Here is a 13,672-nt window from a genome sequence, read left to right as displayed (position 1 = left end):
TTAATGTTGTTTCAACAGTTCATATGTCGGATAACTGGGTAACGCTAGGTCAATAACTAGCTTACGTTTGGTCAATACCAGTAACCAGCTGACGTTAGGTCACTGCTTACCTGATGTTTTGCTAATTCAACCCAAACCTCGGATCATGTTTTAGCATATGAGTGAGTGAGTGAGTGAGTGAGTGAGTGAGTGAGTGAGGTATTACGCCGTTTTAGCAATATTCCAGCAATATCATGACGGAGTCACCGGAAAATTGGCTTCACATATTGTACCAATGTTGGGAATCGAACCCGAGTCTTTGGCGTGACTAGCCAATGTTTTAACTACTAGGCTGCCCAACTGTCTCGTTTTAGCCTTTGCACAGCAAGCACCTCCATCGAAACGTCGTAGGGCGTACTTATTTAGCAAAGTTGATCCGAGGAAGGCGTTTCAAATGTCTACTCGTTGCGTCGATTGAATCAGGGTACGTTCTAAGATTTATAAGGGGCACGGGTGGCCGAGTCGTCTAAGGCGCCACGATCCGCTGTGCTGATTAACCAGAAACTGTCTGGTCTAAGGTGTATCCAACGGCAATTGTATTTCACATCTCTTGTTAGATAGTCTGAAGAGATCCTGACATTGTATGCCACCAACTTTCCTCTGATATATTTTAGGAACTTTAGGTTAAGCTGTAAATTGTAATCTATTATGGCAGGCAATTTCTGTCAAGATATTTTCAGGGACAATTTGATTCTATTATATTTTTTTGTTCAGACATTTTCTTGAATATTGAGCGCAACTATTAAACACCTAAAAGTAAAACCCATATATCTATATGCTGTTGGTGTCTGTTCAGATTCAGGTGGGAAAATGCACGATAAGATCTCTTGCCCACATCAGCAGTTTGTGGGTATGTGGCAGAGTTTACAAAGCTAATGTCAAATGAACTGTTTCATGATCAACCTTTTTATGTGCGAATAATGTATAGATCAAGAAGATCACACACACACACACACACACACACACACACACACACACACACACACACACACACACACACACACACACACACACACACACACACACACACACACACACACACACACACACACACGGAGAGAGTACGGTTTTACTTCAGACACTGAATGGTGACAGTCACAAGGTCATCTACAGTTTTAGTTATTCCGTCCCCTGCGCAAAACAAGTTATTGAATCGGCCGTCTCAGCATCCATCTTCGTCGGGCAGGTGTCACATATCCTTGGTCCCGCCGCGATCAGTTCTAAGTTTGGTGGCAAAGTCGTACCCTTCAGACAGCATCTCGTGGTCCTTCTCTCTGACGTGTAGCTTACCATAGCAGTGGCACAGAATACCCTGGGGTAGAAGTGGTATTAATATCCAAATTGAACAGATACAATCATATATGTGATGGCTACGATGAGACAGGTTATTCTTACTCACATCCTAGCTACGTGACATGACAGGAGTCCTGGCAAATAAATGTGTCTTCACTAAAATTAAAATTGTAGTGTTCGCGAAACTGGTTAGTACTGTAGTCTATCTCCATCCCATCTCCATATTGTAAACACCATTCTATTATCATACGGGGCGGTCGGGTAGCCTAGTGGTTAAAGCGTTCGCTCGTCACGCCGAAGACCCGGGTTCGATTCCCGACATGGGTACAATGTGTGAAGCCCATTTGTGGTGTCCCCCGCCATGATGTTGCTGGAATATTGCTAAAAGCGGCGTAAAACCATACTCACTCACTCACTCACTCTTTTATCATACACTCCACTGTATTATTTAAAACACCATTGTATTATTATAAACACCATTCTCTTTGATTATAAATAACATTCTTTTGTCATAAACACCATTATATTATCAAAAACACTTTTCTACATTACTATAAATAACATTCCGTTTCCTAAAAAAAACATTATATTATTATTTATAGCTTTGTATTATAACATTCTGTTGGTATTAACATCATTCTATTATAAACAACATTATATTATCATGAACAGTATTGAACCCCATTATATTATTATCAAGAATATTCTATTATTCTGAAATAACATTTTATAATAAACACCATTCTGTTATTATAAACTGTTGCAGTATTATAATGAACACAATTCTATCATTAGAAACAATGTTCTATTACTATAACCAACATTATATTATTCTAATGAACAGACAATTTTAATAAACAATATGATAGTGTACACCCCACCCTTTCCAGTAGGGTGAATTTAAAAAAAAAAAAATTATTATTATTATTATTGTTATTATTATTATTATTATTATTATTATTATTATTATTATTATTATTATTATTATCATTATCCAAATAAAATATAAAATGAAGCAAAGAGGGTTTGGGTGATCCTGGCACAGTCAGGCTGGTCAGGCTCAGGACCCTTGACCCCTCTACACGCAGCCCAGACAGCGAATGGGACTTCTCCCAGGAAGCGCTGCCTTGTCAAACCAACCCTGAACTTTTCGGAGAATGTTACGACTCCCCAATACTGCATCCTTCTGCATTACACAGATTGTCAGAAGGGCTGAATTCCTGGCAGCAAACCCGGGTACTCTTCCAATGTCAGTCAACATATTGGGAGTCAGACAATGATGGGGAGTCAGACAACTTGGGATGCAAGCGTGACATTTCAAAAGCGAGGTCCGCATATTTGCCATGTTTTTCCTCAATCTTGTCAATCACATTGGTGTCAAAAGGGACAGAAAATTCAATAATATAAATTATTTCATTGGATTTATCAAAAAGGACAAGATCAGGTTTGTTGGCCTGCATACGTCTGAGGCTGTAAACGGACCTATTCCAAAACATTTTGTATTTATCATTTTCCATGACGTCCTCTACATATTCTCATCATATTAACCACTGGATTGTCTGGTCCAGACTCAATGATTAACAGACCGCCGTCATATAGCTGGAATATTGCTGTGTGCGGCGTTAAACAACAAACAACCAACCCACGATAGATTGAAAATTTAATTGAACAAAAGTTGATACCATACATTCATGTGCCCAGCTCTCAAGCATCAGTTCGCCATCATTGCTGGAGCGCAGAAGGAACATCCGGCCATCGTTGCACTTCATGAATCGTATTTTATGGACCTAAGATGCTGAGGTTTTAAAATGTATTAAGAAGTCAAACTGTGATTTTTCACTCATAAGATCTCTCATCGCATGACTGGTCACACCTGTTGTTAATATACAGCAGCGTCTCTCTACATGTTTACCTCAAGTGTAAACGACAGATGCACTCCGAATGATGCAGATCGTAGACATTTACCACATTTGTGTAACACGGGTATGACACTGGCAAACGGAAAACATTAAAGGATGAATCTGGTCGTCCAATCGTTGGTCATAGGTTTCTGGCACGCAAGGGGCGCAACTCTGCAAGCGATACCTGCTGTAACTATGGTAGTTCATGGAATATGTGTTTTCTGCTACACAACACCTAGGGAGAGAATATGAGATATGACAATCAGTATTGGGAGAAAAGGTACAGATAATCGACATGAAAATTCAATAAAACACAGGAGGGAGAACACAACGCCCCTCGTGTTTTTTCTCCCTGCAGTGTTTTATGTTGAGAATAAAACACGACTCCGATGTTTTGGTTGAAAATGTAAAACCGCGAGCCAGAACCCCGAGGATAATGTAGTTTACACATTTAGTCAAAACAGAAAGGCTGTTTGGAATTGGATAACACGAAATTCAATCCAATATGTTGGTAATGATCACAGGTGTTGAGTACTTTTAAAAAGCTGTCGCCAAGGTGACCCGCTTTCACCCTACATATTCATGTTATGTGCTGAAATATTAAGAAAGAGAGAGCACAGCAGGGACATACGACGAGTGGGAGTTGTTTATCCTACAATAAAACACTGCAGGCAGTATAAACCATGAGGGCCGCAGCCCCGAGTGGTTTATTCTCCTACACCCTCTTTAAGGATGTTGATAAAATGTACAAACTTAAAAAATATTAACCCCTATTTAAATAATGATGACTCCCTCAATAGAATCCGACCTCGGTCATGTCCATTTTATGTACAGTTGGATATTTCCCGCATATTCTCACAATTCTTACGTCGATTACCCGTACCTTTTCTCCCAAATACGCATTGTTATATATCTCACGGTCTTGGATGCGATCGCTCTGTCATCGTGTTTATCTGCGTTGCCCAGCTACATCTGTGGCGAACAACTCACTGGACACTCCCCTCTAAAACATAACGTCATGAAACATACGACGTCATCAAGTTGCGAGCGCTTGCTCGAATCTCCAGAAATGACATCATGATAGAATAATGTTTTATCGTGAAATAAACCACGTTTTGTTCTTCATTGGTCATTGTAAGTAATAGCGTAGCAATCCTATATTTCCTGATAGTATTTCAATTACCTTGTTTAAGCTGCGAATACCTCCAAACGTTCACACGTATCGTTAAGAAATAACGCATCGGCCTTCTTGGTGAATAAAAGTCCATTGTAAGATTCCGACTATATTACCGCTATACTATACCGTCTGTACTAATCACTATTAAATAGTCATAAATCGACAATTTCTTGGTATCACAGCTATTGCTTTGTGTAATGCGAGGTTCCCATGCGTGTATGAAGACTAAATCACGAAGGTACAGATTGATAACTGCCTCAATGTTAGAGAAATCAAGTAGAGAATTTGGGAGTGAGTGAGTGAGTATGGTTTTACGCCGCTTTTAGAAATGTTCCAGCAATATCATGGCGGGGGACACCAAAAATGGGCTTCACACATTGTACCCATGTTGGGAATCGAACCCGGGGCTTCGGCGTGACGAGCGACCGCTTTGACCACTAGGCTACCCACTGCCCCTTTGCTGATAAAGAAAATTGTGAATACAGGGCAATATATGCGAGGCCCTCGTTTTCCCCTCGCACACCAGCGCTCAAACTAGACTAAATATCATGTGACAACATGTTAAGCATGGCTATCAAAATAAAATACGATTCAAATAAACTGTCGAGGCAAAAGTATTATACACTTGAAAATTGGATTTGACCAACAAATTACTAACGTTATCAAAACTTTACCAGGTTGAAAACAGTTGGCAAAACTTTCTTGTTTGTTTCACTTTTAGTCACCATCAAACATGGGTGTGTACTTACTAATGTCAGGCAGTTTATTATCAGCAATAACAGTGTATTTACAATTAAAGATAAAGTTCATTCTCTACTATAGATATTTGTCATCTCACATTCGTTCGACTCTTATACACTCTTCAAAAAAAGAAACGCACAGGTAGCTTTTTATTAAATTTATTGTACCTGATTAAGTCGATATACGGTCTGCAGTGGAATTGAACTGTTTGTATCGGTCCCAAAGGCGGCAAATGGTGCTGTGGTAGACGTTAAAGTGACGTGCAACAGAGCACTTCGATTCCCCTCTTTGGATACGTCCTATGGCGATGTTCCAATCGACAGCGCTGAGTCTCGGCATTTTTAAACTTGAAAAATGTTGACAATTGAACGACAAATTATTGGCTTATGATTGCCTTTTTATAACCACTACCACGAGTTACGAATGCCATAACTTGCACGTGTATTTTGCTTTACTGTTTTCCTCCATGACATTTTTGAACAAGCGTGAAAATAATACCGTTTAAGACATTGCAAATCGACAATGGCTGTGCGTTTTGACGCACCGTTTGTCGAATATGAGGCCACCAACATTTTTCAATAAGAGGTATCCAATTTATATACCTGATTTCTTGTGTAGTCAGGTTCAATGAATTACATACTACCTGTGCGTTTTTTTTTTTTTGAAGAGTGTAAGTAACAATCTATTTCATAAGAATTTGGGTTTCCATGTGATGTTCCCTGTTCTCACGGGTTTCTTTCTGGTGATATACCAGCAGATGATATTCAACAAAGACACCGCCAAGATGGACTCCGAACTACCCAGGCCATTGTGTCGGATGTAGGGTCGAGTGCCTACTGAGAACTATCAAGGAGAGTGCCCAACAAGCGCCATGGTGTGTTACGGAGGTTTGACCCGACCAGCAGAGGATGATGACCTAAACAGTTGTGTGGGGATATAAAACTTAGTAAATCATCTCTCAAAAGCAGGTGTTTCTCTCCCTTCTCTCCCTCTTCTCTCCCTATCTCTGTGTCTTTTCTTTCTTACCGTGAATCTCGCTTGTGTCTCTCTTCTCTCTCTCATTTTCTCTGTGGCACTGTGTATATCTCTCGGTCCCTCTCTTTTCTCTCTGCGTGTCTCTCTTCTCTCTGTATGTCCCTCCCTCTCCACCCACCTCTGTCACCCCCCCCCCCCCCTCTCTCTCTCTCTCTCTCACTCTCTCTCTCTCTGTGCCCCTCTAGATCTGGGGCGGTCGGGTAGCCTAGTGGTTAAAGCGTTCGATGGTCACGCCGAAGACCCGGGTTCGATTCCCGACATGGGTAAAATGCGTGAAGCCCATTTCTGGTATCCACGCCGTGATATTGCTGGAATATTGCTAAAAGCGGCGTTAAACCATACTTACTCACTCTGTGCCATCCCCCCCCCCCCCCCCCCCCCCTCTCTCTGTGTCTCTTTTCTCTCTAACTGTGTACCTCTCTGTCCTCTCTCTCTTCTCTCTCTCTGCGTGTCTGTGACAACAGTTGTGATCATTATGTTCATGTGTAATGTGGAAATGCGATACATCTTAACATACTGTTCACGTGATCCAACCACTTACCCAACCCATCCCACCCCACCCTACCCTGCCCCGCCCCACCCTTCCTTCACGGGCCCACCAATACATTGCTGTCAAAACGAAAGTTACAAATACTCACAACTGGCCTATTCTGAGGTTCCCATACAGCTGAACATAAATGCTCTGATCAGATATTTGTAAGACGACGTGATCCGAATATCACTGCTCTGTCGTCCTCACAATTCTGTTCCGCTCTGTGAAGCCCATCTCCAGATGCAGTGGTGACTGTGAACACAATCACCCAATGTGCATCAATGTGTGACAGTTTGTGAGACATACCTGGAGGGGGAGGTCTCACAACCGATATGTAGATTTATTTGCGAAGCTCCTAATTTACCAAACTAACACTTCCCACACATACTGCCAATGCTATAGTTATGTCATCATGACATTGACGTGCGTTTGGTGATCTGTTCCGTATATTCAAGAAAGACATGTTTAAAGCGAGTGAATACTTTGGAGACAGACCCCGGGTAATAAGGGAGGCTGAAAGCTGAATAGTCTTGTCAAAAGAAGCAGTTTACAATATAGGGACATCATTACTCGTGGGCATTACCCTATCCATTTCGAATAGGAGGAGGTCGAGTAAGCCTCAGAAACTATCACGCCTGCCAACGCGAAGTAACCTGAAAACCTCTTCTTAACCATGGGACAGAATAAACGTGTCACCCTATTCATCACGCTCGGCAACATTGCCAACGTCGTCGCCATCGTCCTCATCCTTGCTGCCATGGGCACTGATAAATGGTTGTTGTACAAAGTTGACAGGACGAAGCTGACGACCACGCAACAAACATCATCATCGACGGGGATCACAGCGCGATACTACCACACCCGCCACAGAGGCATGTTCCGTGAGTGTTACCCTGGCAACGATACCCAATTCCTTGATACGATAAGTGGGGTTGAAGACAAGAACTGCTTCAAGCTGATGTTCAGTGACAACATCGACGGTGCCAGTGACGCGTACACCTCTATGTTGGCCCTGTACACGACCTTCATGGCCATGTTCCTTGTGGGCGAGCTGCTGCTTTTCATCTGCTACATGGCAGGATTATACCTCTGCATAGCAAGACCTCGCTCGCACGTGTGGGTCCCATCCATCCTAGTGTGTCTCGCTGCATTTGTTATAGTTCTTGGGATGGCGTTCTTCCACAGCTCAGTCTACATCGAGGAGAACCTTGTCGGGGACCAACTTGAAAACCGCCAGCAGTTTTACCAGAAATGGCCAAGCGAACTGAAGCGGGCCACAACACGATACTTCAAGGAATCCTACATCGCTGCCTGGGTCGGGTTCGCCTTTGCTATCATTGCCGCCTTTGGCTATAGTTTCGTTGCATCAGAATTGACCCGGAGTAGAAGTCCGTTGGAGAAGTACCTGCAGCGGCAGCCTAGCTTTAAACCTCCGAGGAGACCTCGACATGCTCTGCGACCTGTAAGACCAATGCCTGTCTTGTCACCTGGGAAAAAGCCCATGAAACTGAAGTCTTTAAAGGTCCTTGCCTCCCCTTCTTCATACTACAATCTATATTGACAGTGACTTCGTTGTTCTCTGCAATATTGAAACAGCACATGTCATCACCGTTACCTCCGAGCCATGACAAGCTGTGCGTCAATTACTAGTTTGTATTACAACAGTGAAACCACGTTATTTCTGGACCCTGGAAGTCCAGAAACCCTCCTTCCCGAGGTGAACTGTCTGGTACGTCTGTATATACAAGAGGACTTTACCCCACGGCCATAATTCGTTAATCCAGAATTTATTTTCAGGGTGATTTCAATGGTAAAGGTGTGTCTGGATTAACGGAGCTTTGCTGTATAACCAATGCTGGTAATTGTACCATTCTTCCCTTTACCTACTACCAACAAGGCTATCTTCATGGCTGGAATTATGTTCAAGACAGGTGCGTTTTCAATAGTATGGATACTCAAAATATACATACGGTTATAACGAACTCAAAGGGACCACTGATTTTAGTTCGTAATAACCGTAGTTTGTTATAAGCGTATATACAGCATATACATAACAAATGGCCGGTTCGTTATAAGCGTGTTATAAATATAGTTTACTGTAATATTTTTATGTGAAAAAAATATTCTGGAAGCTTTGTTCAAGCTTTGTTTTGGTTATTTATCTGAAATATTTTCAAACCTGTCAGTGTTAATGAAACTGTTTGAACATTTTGTTAACGAAAAATCATTCTCTTTAAAAAAGGACAAGGCATGAAACCCCTGCTGTTATCCATGAAAGATGCATCCATCACTCACTACATCCTGTGCGCCTTGTTTCATATAGGGGGCGGTCGGGTAGCCTAGTGGTTAAAGCGTTCGCTCGTCCCGCCGAAGACCCGGGTTCGATTCCCGACATGGGTACAATGTGTGAAGCCCATTTGTGGTGTCCCCCGCCGTGATATTGCTGGAATATTGCTAAAAGCGGCGTAAAACCATCCTCACTCACTGTTTCATATAGAATATCATATCGTACTTATTGCAGTTAACATTACTACAATATCAGCATTTGTTTAATTGTTATATTTTGAATTTATTCAGGTTTTGCGAACATTTAATATCATCACTATTTGATAGTGATTCGTAAATATTGAACATCAACGCCATAGAATAAACAGTCTCGATTATCTGCCCCTACTGACTCCATTTGGCGTAAAGAAAATCAGTGATGCTACCAGGTGTTCCTGAAAAGGGAAAGCATGCCCAGCTCTACGTGTAGGACCCGCCACTCACACAATTTGCAAAAACAGTTTATGTTAACACATCTTTCCGATATAGTCGGAATCGTACAATGGAGATTCGTTATGATAATGGAAAGTATGTTCTCGCTTTATTATCATTATTATAATTTATAAATTTTTTAAGTAACTTTTTTAACAATTCTCATCATACATTAATTGTATTTTGATGACTTGTTCTTCATATATATAATACTCATATTCCTGGTGTCCCCCGCCTTGACATTGCTGGAATATTGCTAAAAGCATCATAAAACCATACTCACTCACTCTTAAAATATATTTTAACGTGACGTTCATTTTAGACATTGTCACATATACTTACCTCAAATGTAATATTTATTATTATTTTATTTGTATGCATGTTAATATCAATAGTATAATTTCAACGTGTTTGATACATATACATGATATAAATAACATGTGTTGATATATAGATATGATAAAATCATGTGTAGATATATAGATATAATATAATCAAATTTTGATTTATAGATATGATATAAACATGTGTTGATATGTTTATGTGCATTGTTATTATTGATTTCATAATGTTACGCTTTAACCACTCGGCTACCCGACCGCCCCCAGAGGGGCACAGAGAGAGAGAGAGAGAGAGAGAGAGAGAGAGAGAGAGAGAGAGAGAGAGAGAGAGAGAGAGAGGGGGGTGGGTGGGACAGAGGTGGGTGGAGAGGGAGGGACACACAGAGAGAAGAGAGACACGCAGAGAGGAACCGAGAGATATACACAGTGCCACAGAGAAAATGAGAGAGAGAAGAGAGACACAAGCGAGATTCACGGTAAGAAAGAAAAGACACAGAGATAGGGAGAAAGAGACCGAGGACGATTCACAGAGAGGGAGTGGGAGGGGGAGATAGGTACACAGTAAGAGAGTCACAGAGAGATGGAGAGAGAGGACAGCGAGATACACAGTGAGAAAAAAGAGAGACAGAGAGAGACGGAAAGAGACACAGAGAGAGAAGGAGACGTGCGTGCGTGCATGCGTGTGTGTGTGTGTATGTGTGTGTCCAAACCATGGTCCTTATTCCATTACCGATTCCAAATTTCGTCGTATGTATTTGTGATCATAGTACTGGGATTGCTTATCACCCTAAGGTTTGACAGATCTCCACTGAAGATGAGAGAGAGAGAGAGAGAGAGAGAGAGAGAGAGAGAGAGAGAGAGAGAGAGAGAGAGAGAGAGAGAGATTGTGCATTGTTGTTTCACTTTTTCTCCACAGATAATCTGAGGTGGAAGAACACATCAAAATTACAATAAAATACTGAAATGTGCTGAAACGGCCTGATGTTAGGAGAGACATGACAGTGGCAATGTACAAGCAGTCGTTTGTTTCCCTTTGGAATGCAGCAACACCGTAAATCGTCATGCACTACTTGCATTGAAAGCACAGTTGATATGATTCAACTATGGAGTCCCAGAAGGGACATAGTCGCGATGTCGCATAGTCGCCCTTTGGTAAAATATTATTCTAAGCGCGACAATGCGACAAATGGCCAAAATGTCGCGTTGTCGTATTTTCGCATTGCCCCGCTTTGGTTCATTTTGACACTTTTTGCTTGTTTTTGTCAGGGCGACAATGTGACAATGCGACAACGCGACAATGTCCCTACTAGGGATACATAGTCAACGCTTGACGTTTTGCAGATTCCATCACCACCGCCTCATATCAGGGTCGATACCGTATTTCTTTCACATTCCACCGACAGGCAGGTTGGTTCACCACGAAGTTGAATACAACTGAAAAGACATCGCTCACACGAATACACTTCACTGTTCTGATTTCTGTGCGAAATTCACTATTCTGTGATATCTGTCCGAAGTCATTTTAGGCAAAGAAACATTCTAAAAAACATTTTTTACTGAAAAAGACCTCTGAAAATGAGCATCACCCACTGACCATCTAGTTGCAGAGTAAGTCCAAGACGTGGTCTTGTGGTACAGCGTCCGCCCGGAGAGCGCAAGGTCCGGGGTTCGATTCCCGGTTGCGTCATACCAAAAGACGTTAAAAGATGGTACTTGTTGTTACCCTGTCTGGCGCTCGGCATTAAAGGGATAAAACAAGGACTGGTCGGCTCGGAGCCAGTATACTGTGTCTGAGTGGGGTATCCATGTTAAACTGCGGCATGATATTTCAGTGTTCTAGCACTATAAATCGGCTCAGTACAAGCAGCCACACACAGACACACGTGCATGCACGTCGCTATATAAGTGCAATAATCTTGGACGCGACGTTAAACCCAATTTCACCTCACCTCATAAATACATATGGCACTGTATACTTGCTGTTCTCGTCTAAGAAATAAAAACTGATTCAGTCTTATTAGGATTAGGGGCGGTCGGGTAGCCTAGTGGTTAAAGCGTTCGCTCGTCACGCCGAAGACCCGGGTTCGATTCCCGACATGGGTACAATGTGTGAAGCCCATTTCTGGTGTCCCCCGCCGTGATATTGCTGGAATATTGCTAAAAGCGGCGTAAAACCAAACTTACTCACTCACTCACTTATTAGGATTAGAATTTAATTTCGACAAATGCAATGCAATATGTATAATATTTAGTATTGCAATTTCATATAAACAAGTTCATGTGTCGCCATTTCAATTTATCTTATATCTAAAACTTCATATGTTACTTACAATATGCATACACAACATGGATCATATTGGCATTAAATATATGCACACTATTGTAGAAGGAATTGTTTCTGGTCGTTTGCATGACAGGGCATTGATGTGTAACGATTCACCGGGTGCACGTTGTCACAAATGGTTTAGGAATGACTGGTCTAGTTTTGTATAATATAATCAATTTTACACCCTTTATTAAGCATTCTGGTCGCACGATATTAAACTATTTACGTTATTTCTTTAATAGAAAAATAAAATAATAATAATATAAATCTACCCTGTTAACGAACCTTGTACGATATATGAGAGAGGGCCATCAAGTGCGTCGTTACATTTATTTATGTAATTATATATATTTGTGTTGGAATAATTTGGTTTCAGGTTAGTTCACCCCACTGTCACACCCTGATATATCCCGGGTAGCCCACCCCACTGTCACACCCTGATATATCCCGGGTAGTGCACCCACTCTCACACTCTGCTAAATCCCGGGTATTCCACCCCACTGTCACACCCTGATATATCCCGGATAGCCCACCCACTCTCACACCCTGCTGTATCCCGGGTAGTCCACCCTGCTTTAAGTCGAGAAGCCCACCTCACTGTCACATTCTGCTAAATCCCGGGTAGTCCACCCCACTGTCCACGCCCTGCTAAATCCCGAGTATTCAAATCCACTGTCGCACCCTGTAATATCCAGGGTAGTCCACCCAACATTCACACCCTGCTTTAAGTCGGGTAGCCCACCCCACTGTCACATTCTGCTATATGCCGGGTAGTCCACTCCAATGTCACGCCCTGCAATATCTCGGGTAGCCCACCCCACTGTCACATTCTGCTATAACTCGGGTAGTCCACCCTACTGTCACACCCTGCTTTAAGTCGGGTAGCCCACCCCACTGTCACATTCTGCAATATCCCGCGTAGTCCACCCTACTGCCACGCCCTGCTAAATCCCGGGTATTCAAATCCACTGTCACACCCTGCTATATCCCGGGTAGCCTACCCCACTGTCACGCCCTGCAGTATCCCGGGTAGTCCACCCACTTTCGCGCCCTGCTATATCCAGGGTAGCCCATCCCACTGCCACGCCCTGCTATATCCCGCGTAGTCCCGGGTATTCAAATTACGCCCTGCTATATCCCGGGTAGCCCACCCCACTGTCACGCCCTGCGATATCCCGCGTAGTCCATCCACTGTCACGCCTTGCTATATCCCGAGTAGTCCATCAACTTTCACGCCCTGCTATATCCTGGATAGCCCACCCTACTGTCACGCCCTGCTATATCCCGCGTAGTCCATCCACTGTCACACCCTGCTATATTCCGCGAAGTCCGGCCACTGTCACGCCCTGCTATATCCCGCGTAGTCCATCCACTGTCACGCCCTGCTATATCCCGCGTAGTCCATCCACTGTCACACCCTGCTACATCCGGGGTAGTCCACCCCACTGTCACGCCCTGCTATATCCCGCGTAGTCCACCCCACTGTCACGCCCTGCTATATCCCGGGTAGTCCACCCCACCGTCACGCCC

At 42.8% G+C, this 13,672-nt stretch overlaps 1 protein-coding gene across 1 annotated transcript; it reads left to right on the top strand.

Moving 5' to 3' along the window:
* The first annotated feature begins 7,288 nt into the window (after positions 1-7,288).
* LOC139447682 (uncharacterized) lies at positions 7,289-9,842 on the top strand. The gene has a single exon (XM_071229117.1). It carries the CDS (start codon positions 7,392-7,394, stop codon positions 8,277-8,279), a length of 888 nt encoding a protein of 295 aa, XP_071085218.1. The 5' UTR covers positions 7,289-7,391; the 3' UTR covers positions 8,280-9,842.
* The last annotated feature ends 3,830 nt before the right edge of the window (positions 9,843-13,672 follow it).

Source organism: Haliotis cracherodii, unplaced genomic scaffold (genome assembly GCF_022045235.1).
Source record: "Haliotis cracherodii isolate W230 unplaced genomic scaffold, xgHalCrac1.p SCAF_7, whole genome shotgun sequence".
NCBI classification, from domain to species: Eukaryota; Metazoa; Mollusca; class Gastropoda; order Lepetellida; family Haliotidae; genus Haliotis; species Haliotis cracherodii.
Note: the sequence above shows the minus strand (reverse complement) of the source record. Positions and strands in the feature narration are given on the sequence as shown.